The sequence below is a fragment of the Colossoma macropomum genome, unplaced genomic scaffold, assembly GCF_904425465.1.
Source record: "Colossoma macropomum unplaced genomic scaffold, Colossoma_macropomum, whole genome shotgun sequence".
Taxonomy (NCBI): domain Eukaryota; kingdom Metazoa; phylum Chordata; class Actinopteri; order Characiformes; family Serrasalmidae; genus Colossoma; species Colossoma macropomum.
Window position 1 is genome coordinate 27,167,119 of NW_023494785.1, and position 17,947 is coordinate 27,185,065.

At 38.8% G+C, this 17,947-nt stretch overlaps 1 protein-coding gene across 6 annotated transcripts in view; it reads right to left on the minus strand.

Annotated features, from left to right (window-relative positions):
• Positions 1-17,947, minus strand: part of slc12a7b (solute carrier family 12 member 7b) — a 72,067-nt gene that overhangs the window by 19,400 nt on the left and 34,720 nt on the right. For 3 of the 6 annotated variants that reach the window (XM_036589309.1, XM_036589298.1, XM_036589328.1), the window contains exons 2-14: positions 11,932-12,026; positions 11,357-11,488; positions 9,465-9,611; positions 6,512-6,566; positions 6,275-6,405; positions 5,357-5,598; positions 4,417-4,628; positions 3,283-3,447; positions 2,469-2,567; positions 2,115-2,172; positions 1,710-1,884; positions 684-802; positions 144-242 (exon numbers count right to left, since the gene is read on the minus strand). In XM_036589309.1, coding sequence (XP_036445202.1) covers positions 144-242; positions 684-802; positions 1,710-1,884; positions 2,115-2,172; positions 2,469-2,567; positions 3,283-3,447; positions 4,417-4,628; positions 5,357-5,598; positions 6,275-6,405; positions 6,512-6,566; positions 9,465-9,611; positions 11,357-11,488; positions 11,932-12,026 — 1,729 coding nt within the window. Of the gene's footprint in view, positions 1-143; positions 243-683; positions 803-1,709; positions 1,885-2,114; positions 2,173-2,468; positions 2,568-3,282; positions 3,448-4,416; positions 4,629-5,356; positions 5,599-6,274; positions 6,406-6,511; positions 6,567-9,464; positions 9,615-11,356; positions 11,489-11,931; positions 12,027-17,947 lie in introns of all 6 variants that reach the window. The other 3 variants (XM_036589304.1, XM_036589291.1, XM_036589318.1) reach the window with 1 other exon arrangement.

Below are 17,947 nucleotides of genomic sequence, written 5' to 3' on the forward strand. Positions count from 1 at the left end.
CCCTAATACATCATCATGAACGACTAATCGACTTTGTCAATTAATCGCCGCAGCCCTACTACTCCTTTCATCTAAAATGAATAGCGTAATCCCACACTAGCTGAACCACAGTTCTGAAATTTTGAAGCAGGCTCTGTACTCACCAGTGGTAGTACTTGAAGCGAGGTCTCCAGTTAGGTGTGCGCAGAAGAGTCTGGAGAGCACATGCCAGGTTCACAAACAGGTAACACATCAAGAAGAACCTGTAAAAAGATAAATATACAGGCACATCATATATCAAGAGAGCCATAAGAAAAATAAGATGAAGGAAAACAAAAAGAAAAGTAAGCTAAAAATAGATGAGTGTAAGGGAGGGAACAGAGAGAGGAACCGAGGCAGAAGAGGGCTGGAAGAGGGGAGCAAGAGGTTATTAAAGTTATTATCATCATTAAAGCAGGCGGGGAATTACACTGAAGTGAAGATAAGTGAGTTCTGGATAAAAAGGACAAGAGCAGGCTCTGAAAGGAACAGAGTCACCCCAGCTAGAGCAGAGAGGATTAATGGAGGATTAAAAGATGTATTATTGAAATTAGAGAAAAAAAAACGTTATTAACAATAGTGAGGGGGAGCAAACGAAGACACAGAGAAAATGTCAAACTCTGACTGTAATTATTGCATGAGACAGCAAAGATAGGCACACTCACATGGAGAGGATGGGGGCTACAGCATCCAGCGAGGCAATGAGAATGCCCGTCTCACAGATCCCAGCAGTGAGCAGCAGGGCCCAGGTGGGCTCCCCATTTGCCTTGCCATGGCCGAACACCTGAGTACACGACCAACGGTACACATAGGATACTGCTCATGAGGGTAGGTCTTTTTGCAATGGACACATGATGTATAAGATGTAAAAGTATGTGCATCTGAATTAGTGTATATAAATGACTGTGAAAACCAAATGAAGTTCGGCTGCACTTTTTTAGGAATTCAACATATTCTAAACGAATTAAAAAACAGTATTGTTCATATCCCATGACTGGTTCTAAATGCAGCACTTGTAATAACATCTCAATATCAAAAGCTTTGCGCTGCTTCTTCCTACCTTTCGAACTGCATTCACAAGCAGCATGACGTGGATTTATTAGCTGAGTTTTCAATTAATCTCGCCTGATAAAAGTCTAGTATATAGGTGCTACTGTTTTAAAATTGGCTCATTTTCTCTTGAAATTCTATTGATATTGTGTTGCCAAACAATAATGCTGAGACTTAAGTAATAACACTACTGCAACAAATAATTGACTTTTCTCAGTAAACATGTAGTTACTACCATTTTGTCTCCATGAGAGTACTGCTTTGTGGCCTGTGACATAGCATGGGTGAGAGGTAAGCTGAGTAATGACTATGGAATTCATTTTACTGATTAATTTTCTTTCTATGATTGGAAAAACCATAATTTTGTGTCCAAAAATGCTGTTGGTATGATGCTGTTTGGTTAACATTTATTTTGGTAGCAGGCTATCATACAGCTATTCCCAAACACGTTGCAGTAATTATAATGCTTGAAGAAAGATGGGCGTCATTCAGATAAGCCTGTATTGTTGGTCGTTCACTGGGTAAAGCTGTGCACTCCTGGTAAATTTCATCTGTCCCCTTGCCTAACTAATCCTGCCACCAGGCCTGCTCAGACTACACTCTAACCAGCCACTAAAGAGCAACAAAAATCATGAGCAAACCTCTAAGAAAGGCACAATGCCATCTCGAGCGATGGCTTGGAGCAGCCGGGGGGCGCCAGTGAGACTCTGCAGACCTGCCCCACAGCAGGAAAAGAAAGAGCCAATCACAATCACCCAGGGGGAGGGCCACGACAGAGTACCAATCACCAAGTTTCTTTGGACCGAGTCTCCAAACCTGAAACACACACTTTTTTCTTTAGACAGAAATTTGTGCCTTGATTTTCTCTTACACTGAGTACATTCATTGCATGCGATTCCTCCAAAATCCACTATTTGGCAACAGTTTCTCTGGAAACAGCTCAAAAGTTGGCCCTGATGCTGCAGCCACATTCATGAAAGAATACCATTCATTCCAAAAACACTGGACTGAAAAAAAAAAAATAGATGGGAAAAAAAAGAACTCACTTGTCTCGGAGAACCACTCCCTCAATGCAAGCGCCAAAGAGCACCACACAGGAGAGGTCTGAGTTACGCAGTTAAGAAAATGACCTTCACAGAGGCAATCATTTGAAAAACCCCACACGCCCTCCTTATTTTCTACAACATTCTAAATTAAGTACTGCCGGCAATGAGTCTAACCTGGCACTGAGCAATGAAGTGAATTACTTTGTTATAGACATAGGTCGATGTAGAATACCCCCTACAGGTTGCTGCCTTGATGCATCATACTATAAAGTTTTTTTTTTTGCATTTAATTGCCAGATTTCAAAACTGAATTACACATAAGCTTCACTACAACATGATCCTTTATGTGGATACAGATGGCGGTAGTAGTTGCTATGGCAAGAATGGTTCCTATTGGAATAGACCTCTGGGCATCTCTTAAATCTCCGGACCGGTTGGATCCAGCCATGATACCTGGATAACATAGAGAAAAAATGATTGGGAAAAAAATTATTCACTCACTTTTTAGAAATGTTGCATTAGCAAGCAAGCCTAAAGCAATCAAAATATACATTTTATATCAAACCAAACTGTTCAGCAATCATCATACAACACAATACAGCTCTGTTTGTAAAACACTTGACCGCACTGTACGAAAGGTGCAATGTAAATAAATAAATACATTTGCGTTTGTGCAGTGTTGTGTACTGTCAGTGTGTAATCTTTTATATTTTTCTTCTATGTAGTTCATTCTTTCATATACTTTGGGCAACTGTTGGAGTCTTACATCAGTGCTGATCTGTGCACTATTGTGTTGCACAGTGTGCAGGCATGAGGCCCCTTAAAGGGGACAGACTGGCCTGAGACACTTGCGGCTGAAAGGGGAAGATAAGCATGATCTACACACTGGCTCAGAGTCTGGCTATGGGAGTTTAGATAGAGCTGAAGCCACTGAGCAAGAACAGATTAAATACAAGCGGGTGAAAAAGGGGTCACAGCAATGACCTGGCTTTCATAGACCATACAGTGCCACAGAGAATTGCATATTATACAACCACAATGAGAAAATGTAGGATGGGGAGGTGGAGGGGGCGGGGATAGGAGTACTAGACACATAGGAAGAAAAGGTTAGAGAAAAGAAGGTATAGAGACAGAAAAAAAAAATACAGACAGGTCAAAATGCCCTTACCGGTAACCGAAGGGAAATAGATCCCAACCAGTAGTGTGAAGAAAGTGGCAATGTCGTTGACTACATAGGGCAGGTTAAGGTCTATTGTGGGGTCAGAAGCTGCCACTGACTCCATGTTTTTCTCCACCAGCATGTCAGAAGGGCCATAACTTGACCACATGTTCTCTGTTCAGAAGAAACAAGCACTACTGCTACAAATGCGCAATTCCATTCAAGAAAAAGTAGTTACACACAGTTTAAAAAATATAAAATACATATTTAAATGAAATTAAATAAAATTATGTTTACTGGTATATGGGTTTATGTATAGTTGAGCCAACATTACAAAGAAAATAAATGGAAAGTCAAGACACTATACATTTGCCAATTTACCTCTCAGCATACTATTAAACATGAGGATTTATGAGAGGAAATCAGCGTCCAAATTGCTGGTGGTTACAAATGACTAAGCCACACATTCTAAGTGTGTTAGAGTTATCAAGTGTTAAATGCTACATAATGACACAAAGTGGTGGGTCAAGATACTCCTCATAACCTACGGAGTAGGTGACCAGACATACGATCAACAGTGAACCAGTGATTAACAAGCAGCACAGGAAAAGGTAAGTCCTGCTTTTTTTGTAATATTAATTAAAAACAGAATAACTAAAAGATAAGAGTAGCACATCTACACAATCAGTTTGTCTTTATCAATGCACACAAACCTGAGCTAATTTGTGAACAAGCAAAGTTGAATTAAGTTTTGCCTTATGAATGGATATGAATACCAGGTGGCATCGAGGTAAGGTTTAGAAATGGTTAAGTGAATACAGTTTGTTGTATTAACGTTTGTGTATTTATCCTAATGTTACCATTTTTTCTGAGAACATAAACTCTCGCTGCCTAGACAACTAGCTTTGAATATATTTCTCCCAGGTGGCCTAAGACGTCTGTACAGTACTGTAGATTCTGTGAGCTACTAATGTCCTTTGTCGCAGCAAGACACCTCATTCATTTAAATTCATTCTTCACACTTCTGTAATCACTAAGCTTAGCTGTTGGATGATACTACAATTACTGCCTAAGGATGGGCTTTGGTCTAATCTCTCACAGTAAAAATATCTCAGTATATAGCTGTGAATCAGTGCTCCTCACCTGAGATGACTCCACTGGTGAGACCAGGAATGCCCTGGACCTCTGTGACATTGTTGAGGTTAAAGTACTCATCGCAGGTGGAGTTGAGATCGGAGGACTGGCAGAACAGGGACCACAGCTTTGTGGTCACCGTCACATTGTCAATAGTATCTGTCTTTAAGCACTTGTCAAAGCCATGGTTCTTCAGGGTGCGGTTGCCCAACAAGCAGACCCTTTACAGGACAATAAATTATAAATATGAAATACAAGTAAATATAAATGTAAACATATAAAAATAATATGAAATAAATATACAAATGAATATAAATAAGATTTTCAAGAGTCTATTCAACATACAATGCACTAATTTTCTCATTTGCTTTATCTGGTGGACGACTCCATTTCACAGAAGATATTGTGGTCAAATCAAATTTAACATGAGCTGACATAAGCTGCTTGACATGAAAATATGAAAATAGAATTAGTAAAAAGTGTCTAATTGTTGTTCAAAAAAGTTTTTTTTTATCTCTGAAAATATGCTGCTGTCCCCAAGGCTATACCAGCAAAGGAATAACTTTGAAAATATGGACACTAAAAGGAAAGATTCAATGATGTAGATTACAGTCATACAAGCGCAGTCCACCACATGATATCAGTAAATTTTCTATATTATTACATTCAGTTACATGGCTCACACATTTTCATGTTTTTTTAGGATGTGGAAGCAATCTAAAGTGAAAAAGAACAACATAAAATTTAACATATGGTCATATGAGAGGCAAATTCACTTTGTAAACAGACTCCATCCAACCAGTTTTATAGTAAACAATAAAGGAAAAGAAATTCTTTTTGGGACACACACACACACACACACACACACACACACTTATCCAGAAAAGAAGGAAATACAATAAGTACATTTAGCAGATAAACAATAGCCTTTGTTGGCTTTGTAACTCACGGAAAGTCTGGTGGTTCGAAGATGGTCTTGATGACACCAGCATAGATGGCCAGAATGGAGAGCACGACACAAGCCAAGAAGACCAGCGCCAGCTTATTCACGTACTTCACCCCCACAAACACCACCAGTGCCATCAGGGTCAGACAGCAGGTGCCATACACTCGCATGTTATTCAGCATGGCCTCCGCCCCATCAGCTTTGTCTTCCGCCTTAAAGATGGCAGCGCTGGGCACTATGTAGGTCTGCATTATAGAAGATGAGAAGCAAATAGGAAATTAAACTCATAGCACAGTTTGATGTGGTCATTTTACTTCAAAACAGTTAAGCTGTCCACCTATGGGTATTTTTGCATACATTTTGAACTTCTTGCAAATCCTCAATCACACATGTATGTTTAATCTTGTATAATTCACTTTTAGGTAGTGCTGTACTGATATTGATATATTGGTATAGGCTGTGATACTGCCATTCAAATACAGTATCATATTGGAAACAAAGAATATACAGGAAGATTCACTCAAAAGAGGCCCCGAATATATTGTAATAACTCTCGCTAGGATGAAGCAATCTGAATGAAACAATGTGCAATGTGCTCCCCACAACCAGCGAGGATTTCAATACACCAAATACAAGCTGAATAAAGGTAAATCGTGCCTTTTTGTCTTCCACAGCTCTGAAATATTTCAAACGTAAAGTTATCCAATCAGTAAATGCCATTTATTCAAGTTCAGTATGTTTAATTTGTGACACAGAACACTGTTCAAATGTGAAACTGTATAACTATCAGGATTTATAGGTATATGTTGAGTAATTAGATTAGACAGAGTTAGGAGTGGTATCAGTATTCGGTATTGGGAGATAGAATATTGCATTTCGTCAAAAAGAATATATCTTTTTGACAAAATGCACAGAGCTTACCAAGAGAATCTCAATAGTGCCAAGAATATACATGGCTCCAGCAAAAGTGGTGCCCAGGTAGAAGCACAGTCCTACGGCCCCTCCAAACTCCGGACCCAGTGACCGAGAGATCATGTAGTAAGATCCTCCAGCTATGATGAAAAAACAGAGCAAGTCAATGAAAGACCTGCACAGTAAAGAACCACTGTCACTAAGGAGGTGGGCTCAGTGATGACAACCAGAATACCACTAACTCACCTGGAACCACTCCATTTGTAGCAATGGCACTCATAGATATGGCTGTAAGCATTGTCTGTGGGGAAAAAAAAACATACTTTTTAAAAAGATCTCAAATTCACAAGAGACACCTTATAAAAACATACTCAGGCGAAAACAAAGTGGAACTTGGTCAAAACAGCACATGAATAATCCCTCAACACATATTTTGGAGAGGAATGGTAAAAGATTCTCATTCAGGGGTCACTACTTTAGGACGGTATAATTCTTTTCAAGGATATGTGCATCTGGCCATTATGTAACGCGCCTGTGTGTTTGAGTGTCCTTGAGCAGGCTCGGGCAAAATGACCAGAATAAATCCCCTCAGCTGCTTCTGCCTCAGTCTCAGCCCATGCCATGAAAAGCTGGGCTAAAGCCACTTACTGGTCATTTACCTCGAACAGGAGCTTAGCAATGGCAAGAGCACTGCGTGAATGAAGGTGATTCAGTGATCTTTGGCACTATGAGGACACTACAAGGAGTTCTAAAGCAAGTCCCTTCCTTTCTCCTACCTTTTGCTTCTATATGTTTTATTCATAGGCACAGTCACCTATATTCAATTAACCACTGCTTGCTAAAAATAAGGTTTGGGCTTTGGGAAGAAGAGAGCTGTCACTGGTGGATGTTAATGAATACTAAATGTCTATGAATGTTTTCAAATTTCACTGAAAGCAACTGTAAACAAGCTTTTCATGTCACTTCATTATTTATATGTATACTGCAAAAAATGGTAGCTTGGCAAGTGAAATGATCTTAAATCTAGTCAAATCTAGTTTCTCAAAAATAATTTTGCTTGTTTTCAAAAATAAGCTTGATACAATCTGTTATCTCTCAATACTGTAAACACAGTGAGACAATGTAAAACTTAAAACCACTTAAAATCAGGAAAAAAAAGCCTTAAGATATTTCACCTGCCAAGACTTGCATTTTTTGCCGGGTAGTGCATTGCTATCTATATGTATGAAACTGAAAGGGAACACTGACTAGACACCCAATACCTAATCAAACTACTCACAATTGGACTCGATTTACTTGATTTAACTAGATTGGATTTTCTAGACTAGATTTAATAAAATTTCTGGTAAAACGTCACATGTAAACAAACCGCAGGTTAAGCAACAGCTGCTAACTGACTGGCTACCTACACAGATGCTAAGAAAAAGTAAAAACCAATTCCAAAAAGCTAAAATCATTTATAGGGCTAGGTATCAACATTCAGTACTTTTGTAGAGTGAAATTAATTACTTCAGGACTTCAGAGTATCAACAAATTCCACGCAATTCAAAACCAAATTTATCTATGCAGTCACTCTTCAGCGAGCCAATGAGTATGCTTGTTCAGAAATCTTGACTCCAAGAACATTTTGTCCGAATGTAATTACCGTCAGCACTTCTTGATTGGTCTGCAGTCAGTTGTGCTCAGTATGTATACACCAGCTTCCGGTCCCTCACACTCATTTCTGGTTTAAGCAACACTCATACTGGTCTTGTAACTTAAAAGAAGGTATCAAAAAACTATCGTTCAGGAACTGATATCAAGGTCAAGTATCGAACATTTTTGAAGATTACCCAGCCCTAATAATGTATTAAACATTTCAACACATAAAAAATTGCAAATACACTTTAGGTTTAAGTACTAGTGATAACTAAAAAATACTACCAGAAGGCTGCCCTAGCAGTGCCACACCTCAGCTCATTTCATCTGACATTATGCAACAGTGCAACTCATCCCAACATGACTCTGGATTCTCATGCTTCTGTAAGGTATCTGAAGTGGAAGCAGTACCAATTTGGACAATGACACAAGGCCAGGAAGTGCACTGCCACATTTGTAAATAAGCATTCCCTCGAAAGGGGCGGCTGATCCCATCGTCTACTCTGGGCTATAAATAAACACCTGTCTCAAAGTGTCCCGAGCACAAGAGATTACACAGCATGCTGCCAGGAGCCATCAAATGCATGAGCTGTGTCTGACGAGGAAGGGAGGCTAAACTTTGAGCCAAGGATCAGAAGAAGCGCTCACTCTCTCTCTCTCACACAAAGCTCTGACCTGCAGGTACACACCACGGTACAATCTCATCACAAACTATTTTTATCCAAAGTGAATAAAACCTTTGTTAGGCAACAAGGGAAATGAACGTAATACAGCTCTTCACCTTTAATTAACAGTCCATTAAAGAAAAAAAAGGAAAAATCAGGACAAAATTATTGATAAATATTAGTACTTTCATCATTTAAATCCAAAAAAGTATTTTTCTGTTACATGTTATGTATATGTAGGACAGTTTCAGTTTATGACAGATTGGGTGGAAAAGCCTTTTCACATCAAGTCAGGAAAAAAAAGGCCAAAAAGCATGTCAAGTTTTGAAAACGTACACGTTAACACTAACACTGTCTTCAACAACTGTCTACAACAGAGCTCATGCTCATTTTTAGCTGAGCCCAAAGGTCAGCTGCGTCTTTAATTCACACTGCCTAAAAGAAAAAAAGACAACTTTGTCCCCTTTAATACTCAGTGAATCCAGTTCACTCACGTTCAGAGTGTTTGTTTAATAACAACAGCACTTCGGACTTAACGCAATGTTCTCAGTGCAATAAAAACACATCCACTGGTTTCATTCATAAAAATTGACGATATGAAAGGACTTTGCAACAAAAATGCATTAAACTTTAAGAATGAAAAAATATTGTTTCTGGTGGTGGTTTTCTCTGTGTATCAGCACGCCAGTGACTCAACTTAATAGAACAAGTAAAAATATTCTTAATGTTTGAACATCTGTTGTAAGTTTTGCTATTCTACTGGTCCACTGGCCATGAAACATACACACTGTGTACAGAGCAGCAGGCATAAAAGAGGATTTAGGTTTTCTTATGACAGCGATGATATCTTTTAAAAGAGAAATGGATGATACTCCTAAATGATATGGCATACTTACACAAGAGCAGCACATAGCTACAATGATAAAGGCCTCCAGGATGCCTGCAGTGCCTACGATCCAGGTCATACGTAGAAACAGGATGACCCCCAGGATATTCTGCAGGCAGGGCAGGTAGACGCCGATGAACGTCCCCATCTGTGGACTCTGCTTAGAGAGAAGCACAAAGTGTCACCTCATTATAATCATTATATATACTTAAACAGATACCTAGATTAACACTAGTGGAACCTTTTTGGCGATTTGGCAAAAATATATTTTCATGATACCTGAAGACATTTTCAAGATTGATGTTACACATTGCAATTTTTTTTGTGATTTCTCTCATATTAAAAAAATACACAAAAAAATTTCACATAATGTGTGGCATCAAATTAAGTTAAGCATGACTATGCTCTCTTTGCAATGAAACATAGTTGGTCAGCGTTCTCTAAGCACAGATAATATCCATGCTATGCTCAGAAAAGCATACTGTGACATAATTTATCACAACAGTGATAAAATGTCATATCACACGCTCCTGCAACCTAGCAATAAAACTTAATGGAACCATCCTTAGAGAACACTGGCGTAATACAACAGCTGAACATTTGGAACACTAATGAAAAATAATTTTAGGTTTTAATTTTACCACTACCTCTACACGGTCCACCATGAAGACTAAGATCATTTCTGACATTGTTATCACTCAAATGTTTTTACTGAGCAAAGATTAATCAACACACTGTTCATTTATGAGACCAAACGCTCATATTCATGACAAACACAGCCTAGCAAAGACAACACAATCTTTTAAAAAATATAATTTGGCAGATTAAAGATGAACGATTGTTAACTGCATACCAGAATGAACCAGTAGGTGACTGACTAAGACAAGTCCCACCCTTCTCCATTTAGTTGTACACCAAGGTCATCACCTCCGCAAATCGATCAAGTAAGCAAAAAGTGTCTTCTAGCCCATTCAAAAATTCCTGGACGCACCAGCAAAGCACATGTTCTACCACATTCCATCGTTTTGCTCAACTACTCCTTGTCCTGATAATAATCCATTGAAAATCACAGGTCTTATTCATTCCGTACTTAAACCAGAATCCCTAGATTCAGAACAATACCATCTCCACTCTTCTGCATGTTCTGGCCGATTGGGCGTAGCCATGCCATTTCGTTGCATAAAATGTGACAAAGCAACAAGTTTGTCATGACTACCACTGAGTAGTCAGTCTAGCATGTGGTTTTCATGGCATTTCTTAGCCATTTTCAAACGCACAGTTTAAAGGTTTTCACTCAGCAATAACCAACAAAGCAGACGGTTAAAATGCAGGTGCCCTCAGGGCTTGGAATCTGCAGAGTTTTGCTTGACCATTATATATGCGCAAAAAAACAATAAGCCCCAGCAGAGCAGTTTGCATACGACTGTTACTCATGTTTATAGGAAAATAAATAGTTCTCATATGAAAACAGCTTCAAAAGACAGAGCACTCTGCAATTTTCTTTATTAATGTTCTGGGCATTTCTGCTGAGGTGTTGTTTTTATGAGGGTGCACAAGCTAGCATTCTGAATATTCCTGCCGCTTAAAATAGGGAGAGCACTTTGTATGTGTTCTAAATATTTTAGCAACCAGTTTTAACAACTGCCATAAAGCACCAATCAGTGACACAAGACAATGCAGAAAAATATGTTTTTTACATGCAGGTGACCTTATCTATCTTCAAACATAGTCAAACATATTTCACTGGGAAAGGTAATGACTGAATAGAGTGAATAGAGGCTAAATGGAGGCTTATCCTCTGAGCTCAGAAACCCATAATTATCTTCAACAATGGGTTGATTCAAAATGAAATGCTTTACTGCTGAACCACAAAATTATCCATTCTGAGAGCCTATGACTTACTTTGACAGTTTTCTTTTTCGCCCCCTCCTCCTCATCTGCCTCTTCGTGCTCCCGAACCCCCTGTGTGAGGTTGGTGTAGTTGGCCAGTTTGCTGAGTAGTGACGACACCATGGGGTTGCTATCCATTTCTTCCTATAAAGGGTACAGAAAAGCACAGCAGCCCAAACCATCAAATTCATGCCTGTCCAAAGCAATTCAAAGAATTCAAACCATGAATCACTGGCGGTTGCTGGTCAAGATCAAAGGATGGAGACCTAATAGTAGCTTTGCTTGTCCAAAATCATAAACCGATGTAGAAATAGACTTTACAGCCCATAAATTACTTTACTATTGGCTATAAACCTGGAAAAACAAAGATGCAAAACATATGAACCACAGCAAACAATTTGAATAGTCTTACTTGTAGTAAACTTACAATTCCAAATAAGTAGGTCATTTAACAGTGACACTACAGTTATTTTAACGTATACAAATATCCCACAATTACAGCAATGTGAATATGACTACAATTACATTCATGTTCAAATGGACACAAAATATGTTTTTCAAATGCTGTAAGTAAACTGAATGGGTACCTCAAACAGTGCCATGTTTTTCCCATCATAGAGGGTTCCTTTATCATTATCTGTGTTGTTGATGAAAGGACTGCTTTCTTTTGGGTTTCCATCACCTGCAGTAACAGAGAGAGTAAGATGGGGTTTAGTTAGGAGCTTTTCTCTCATTGGAGCCTCAAACATATAGGACACATGAGCTTTTATGATCACACATGTTTACAACCTAAAGAAGGCTGCACACTGGTCAGTTAATGGAACTGAATCAACCGTGCAACCAGTGTCTGATGGATAATGTGTTACAGTGTGATTTTAGCAAGCTTGCAAAGAAGTACACATAGAAGTAAAATTTTTTGACTGTCAGCCAAGTATATAAACTTTTGTGCCTAATCAGGCTAGCACAGGGAATCTTCCATGTGCCCCAAATGTTGATCACCCGACCGAGGCAGTGAGGCAATGGGGCAAATGATTGCCAAACTGGGAAGCGTCCAAGCAAAAGTAACCAGTGTGGGTGCACACATAAAGGAAATTCAACATTCACTCTTTTTTCACTTTCAGAATTGCATGCCCGGAAGCGCGCACGCTCAGTCGGTGTCGCGCCAAACACAACAGCATCACCAGACAGACCGGTTAGATCACAGAACAGGAAACAACTGCAGACCTTTACTCCAACTTTTTACTGACTGGGACAGCAAGAATGCTGAGAACTCGTTTCCATCGGACGCTTTGCCACACTAACACAGGAAACATGGCAACATCTGTAGTGGAAGATTAGGATCAACTGAAAAGGTCAGGACCTCAAACAGAACTGTTTTTAATACCTGATTTTTAAAAACTGAACATTGTGGATTTTACATCTCTCTTTGTATTCTATGCAATGACCAGATTTCTGCAGGAACAAGAAAACCTTACTGTAGTGAATTAACAGAATGTGATGCCAAGTGCAGTGTAACTGAAAGAGTACAACCCATGCACACTCACGGCCCCAGTCAGTCCATCTGACCCTTCCACATTGATTTTTCTATAATTAGAACATAACGGTGATCAATGACTTCCCTCTGGCTCTACGGGTCACTCAATCAGACTCTGATGACGCCGAGAACTTCAACTTATAACTTGCTGTTGTGGCATTCTCCCTCAGAAAAGTCTGAATGGCTAAAACGCATGGAAGCATGTAATTACTTTGCGACGCATACCACACTTCCATTGATCACATGGCCTTATTGGTTAAAAATACATACAGCACAGGCTTCAGAACAACTGGTAAAGGAAAAAAAAATCTAACGGAAATAAAATGAAACTGGCCACACTGGAAAGCAGCTGAGAGTTTACTAAAAGGCCCAAAAGTCTTAATTTAGCCATCAGTCCAACTTTAGCAGGATATGAAAACATCACAAGTGTATCAATCAAAGTCTTTCCATATGTAAGCTTACTTTTGTTCTTATGCATTTGTTTAAAAAAATTAGTTTCTAGTTCTAGTACTAAATAGCACATCAAAATAGTATACCACTAATAGTAGTGCATTCATCAATGTTGTATGTGTAGTATGGTAGAGCTGGGCAACATGACAACATTTACTGTTATCGTTATAAATAACATCAAAAGATGCCACAATAAGTTTTTCTGAGCATATCGTGGATCGTCAGTACTTAAAAATCACGTTTGATTAAAAAGAGTGTGTGATTAGGATTTAGTGCAGCACAGTGTGTGAAATTCTGAATACAAGTAATTGGTTTTATAGTTTTTGATAGTAATTTTAAACTGTGGCACCACTTTGTCTGTTCTAACTTATCAAACGTCAGAGAAAATAAATATCGTGACACAACGTGTATCGCAAAACAATTCCCGAAGTATCGTGATATTACATTTTCTCATATCGCCCACCCCTGTAGTATGTGCTTTTAGATACAGCCTAAATCAGTTTACTGGTGAAATTAAGACCAGTGCGCTAGGCTTTGCAAGGCATATACATAATTGAAAAACAGAAATTCCCTTTAAAATGTATTTCACCCTAATAAGTGTGACACTGTTCTAATTGTGTGCACATATTTCTAAGTGCAGGTAACCTGGGTAATTGGGACAACAGCAGAGCAAACCTAACTGTTGCAGTATGTCTTGTCTATTAGCTGCTAGTCAGACTTTACTGGTGTTTAAATGAACTCAAGGTTTACAGAGCTCCAGGAGAACATTCTTGCGTCAAACTGTGATTCACCTGGGGGCCTTGAGTGGTGTTCTACAGATCAGTGTGCAAAGCAAATGTTTTGACCAGCCCTTTGACCAGCCAGAAAACCAAGCAAGCCTTGTTGATTACAGATCATACTTCTGATAACTGTATCTACGCTTTTTTTAAATCATGAAAGCCAAAGTGAGAAGACTGCAGAACAACCAAACGGCAGACATTCAGAGCTGTTTTAAAACTCTTAGGGGTCATAATGGTCCCCCCTGGAATTACATAAAAGAACTGATAAAACTGACCTTTTTTAATAAAATATGCAAGTTAAAAAAACACCTTGTTTTGACTCTTAAATGGGAGTGAGAGTTGGATTTGGTCAAATTGTACATTAGGCTCTTTGTTTTGCGTGTGTGAAGTACTGTTTACATTTTTAATCATCTGTCCAGGGAGAGTAAATGAAGACCATTATAAAATGTTCCTGTTAAATTAACGAATAAAGTAATAAGACAGCTAAAAGACACCAACCACAGGAATATGTTATAAAAAAATGATTTAATAAATTACACCAAAAATGTACTGGTAAGACAACAATAAAAAACACAGTCCCACAGATCAGTTAGTAAAAGCCAGGTGAACTCTGCCCCCATGGCTTCTGCTTTTTTCACTCAGCTGTTTTAGGGGGGCAAAAAAAGCTTCCAGCTTAAGCCATGTGATCACAGAGCAAGCTCAGATGCCCTTTCAACATCACTGTCAGTGACACAGCAGCAGACAGCAAAAATAATCCATACCAAGGTGGCAACACTTCAGCATATCTTGCAGTAACACTACAGCAAGTCACCATTAGAGGCATATGATTTGACATTGAACAGAATGAAATGCAACATTCTAGTGAACGTCATTCAGTACCTATTAGTTAGCACAGATCCATGCGTTACCAAATCCTCTTTGAAACACAAGTTAATGCTCTCACGGAGTGGGTCTAATTCTGGCCCTCAGGACTCTTCGTTTCCACACCACGTAAAGGTTTAGATTCAATTAGATATTTCCTGTTGCACTCTTTTTGGCTTTGTTCAGTGTGGTCATGAGGCTCATGTTGAGTAACCATAAGGCTGCAACAGTAAATCACCCAGTAGGACTGACACTGAGGAGATGATGTGTGTAACATTCTGTGCGCAGGTCAGTGGTTCATTAACAACTTAGGGATATCTGAACTGTAAAAAAATAAACCAATATTAAACAACTATAACCTACTTAAGTTCAGATTCAGAGTTATTACAGCCATGTCATATGCTCTGAAATGAGAAGAGTTAAAACTTCATATTATTACTCCCCAGCTATTAAATGCAATTTAAGATGAAAGTCCAAGTATTACGTATTAACGAGAAATGTTGTGGGGGGGGTACAGTCAACAATATGCCATATTGCCCATGAGACATGATCCACTTTCATTTACCAGGAAGAGGACAATGACCTAGTTTACAGATACGCTTGCCTCACTGCTGGCGTCACACTCACTTAGTCGAGCCTTCATAATGGTATACAATGAGTCTCCACTGGCCACCGATGGAGCACCAAGCAAAACTGGTCAAATGAAGTGAAAGTGAAAAGGAAGGGGAGGGAAAAAGAGAGGGAGCGCAGTCAAAGGACAGCTAAAAATCTGCACCCAAGGTCAAGAAAACAGGGTCTCTTGAATGGCTCAAGTTTCTCAGCAGCAATCCGTAAGCTTGTTCATGAGTAGGCTCTGCCAGCTGGTCATGAAGAAATGAAGAATTCTCGTCATTCCTCCCCAAATCATTTACAGCCAACCCTCACACTCATGAGTGAGCAACTGAGGGTGAAAGCTCAGTGTGAGTTTTGACAACATCCTCATGCAGTTAAAGCTGGATGTGCACTACAGGTTTTCCTTTTTAAGTGTAAACATCAGTCTCATAAAAATTAAATGGAATGGAAAACTGCTGATAATAGGACATAAAAACATTACGTGGCAAAAAATGCATACAGTACTGTGCAAAAGTTCTTTTTTGTGTATCAGGAAAGAAAACAGAAACATTTTTAAGAAGAAATTACACAGAAGCCTCAACAACTAAATACCAAATTTTTCAGTATTTAGAGTGTCCACTCTTTGCCTTTCTTACACCCTCCATTCTTTTTGGGAGACTTGCGATCAGTTTTTAAAGAAATCTGCATTGATATTTCTCCACGCCTCCAAGGTTAGTCTTAGAAACTGGCTGCATTTTCTGCTTCTCATGATCCAGATCATCCAAAACAATGAGGTTAGGTGGTCCTCTTACAGTGGAAGGATGAACAGAAACCCCTGAGCGTAATGCATGGAGACAGGTTTCTGTTCAGACAAACATAATTTTGTGTAAATGTGATACATTTCTCATGGAATAACAGCAGGTCATGAGTGCTAAACTGCTCACACAAATGTATTTGCTTACTGTAAATGCAGCAATTGTAGCACTAAGATCCATAATGCCCACTGGCTTAGAATGGCCACTGGCTGATAAACAGTGCTGATAAGAGAAGTCTGCTCTGCTAAACGTATGCATGTATTTACGTAGTGTCTCAGATGTCTTCAGACATGGTCCCTCCCCTTAATGCTACAAAAATAATCAAATGAAACACCAGACACAATTACAACACAGGAAGACCCATCTACACTGACTAATATAGATTTTATAAAGCACTGATTAATATGGCTTGATGCCACTGTGCAGCATCAGGACATTCAATCTTTTTTCAAATATGTTCTGAATGAAGTGAGATTACAAAGAAAGTATATTTCATTATGTCATGTGATGAATCTTATTCAAACCTTAATATCATTTATGTCAACATTCTGGTAAGATTTAAATGGTATTATCCACCGATGAAGAAGGCCTAACTCTGTCTTTTATAAACGGTATGGCCAAAAGTATTCAGACAGCCCTTGTAAATAGTAAATTCGGCTACTTAAGGTGTGCTCATTGCTGATAGATGTCCAGTTGTGCATAGCTTGTATAAAATCCATAGAAAAGCATGTCAATAGAATGGGACATTCTGGAGCAGCATCTAGAGCAGGTCACCATGCTCAATGCACTGGCTAGCAGGGTATAAAGCATAGGTGTAATTTATGGCACATTCCCACCACTTTTTGAAATCATGCTCTGCTTAAAATCTTTTGTACAATAGTTCGTAGCAGAAACCTTTCAAACACTTTCTAAAACATCAGTAAAACCACGCAGAAAAGTGTCTTCGGTTATTACTCAGCACTCATACATGGCACTCCGCCTTTTACGCAGTGCACTGACAATAACAGCTCTGTTGTGTGCGTGCTGAGACAATGAAGATAGCAGTTAATTGCTTAGTTTTTTCATCAACTGAGGTCAATTCAGTGGGTGGACGCTGCCTGATAACAGGTTATTAAGTCAACTGTTTGGCGTAATGGGATAAACGGGAAGCTTTGTAAAAAGCCTTTATAGCATGGTTTATTTTGCTAAGTAATGACAACATACAGACGTAAACATAAACATAAAATTTTGAATTGAGACGCAACATAATGAATCTGCTGGTAAGTGCCTTCTGAGGCACTGCTTGGACAATAAACAGTCAACGTTAATCAATGTTACATGTTTTTTTCAGTATTTTTTAAAAGAAAATTACTCTTATTGTGGTATAAACCCCTATTTTCAGACCAAAGTTGGATGTAGAGGCATCCAAACCTTAGTCAAATAGTATATGAATCTATTGATGTTAAATCCTATATTTGTTAAAAGTCAAAAGTCACATGAAAGCTAATGGTGCAAGACTCAAGATCTATTCCAGAGAGTATTCTCTACCATCCCAAACTAAGGCTGGGCAATATGTTACTATATATCATTATCA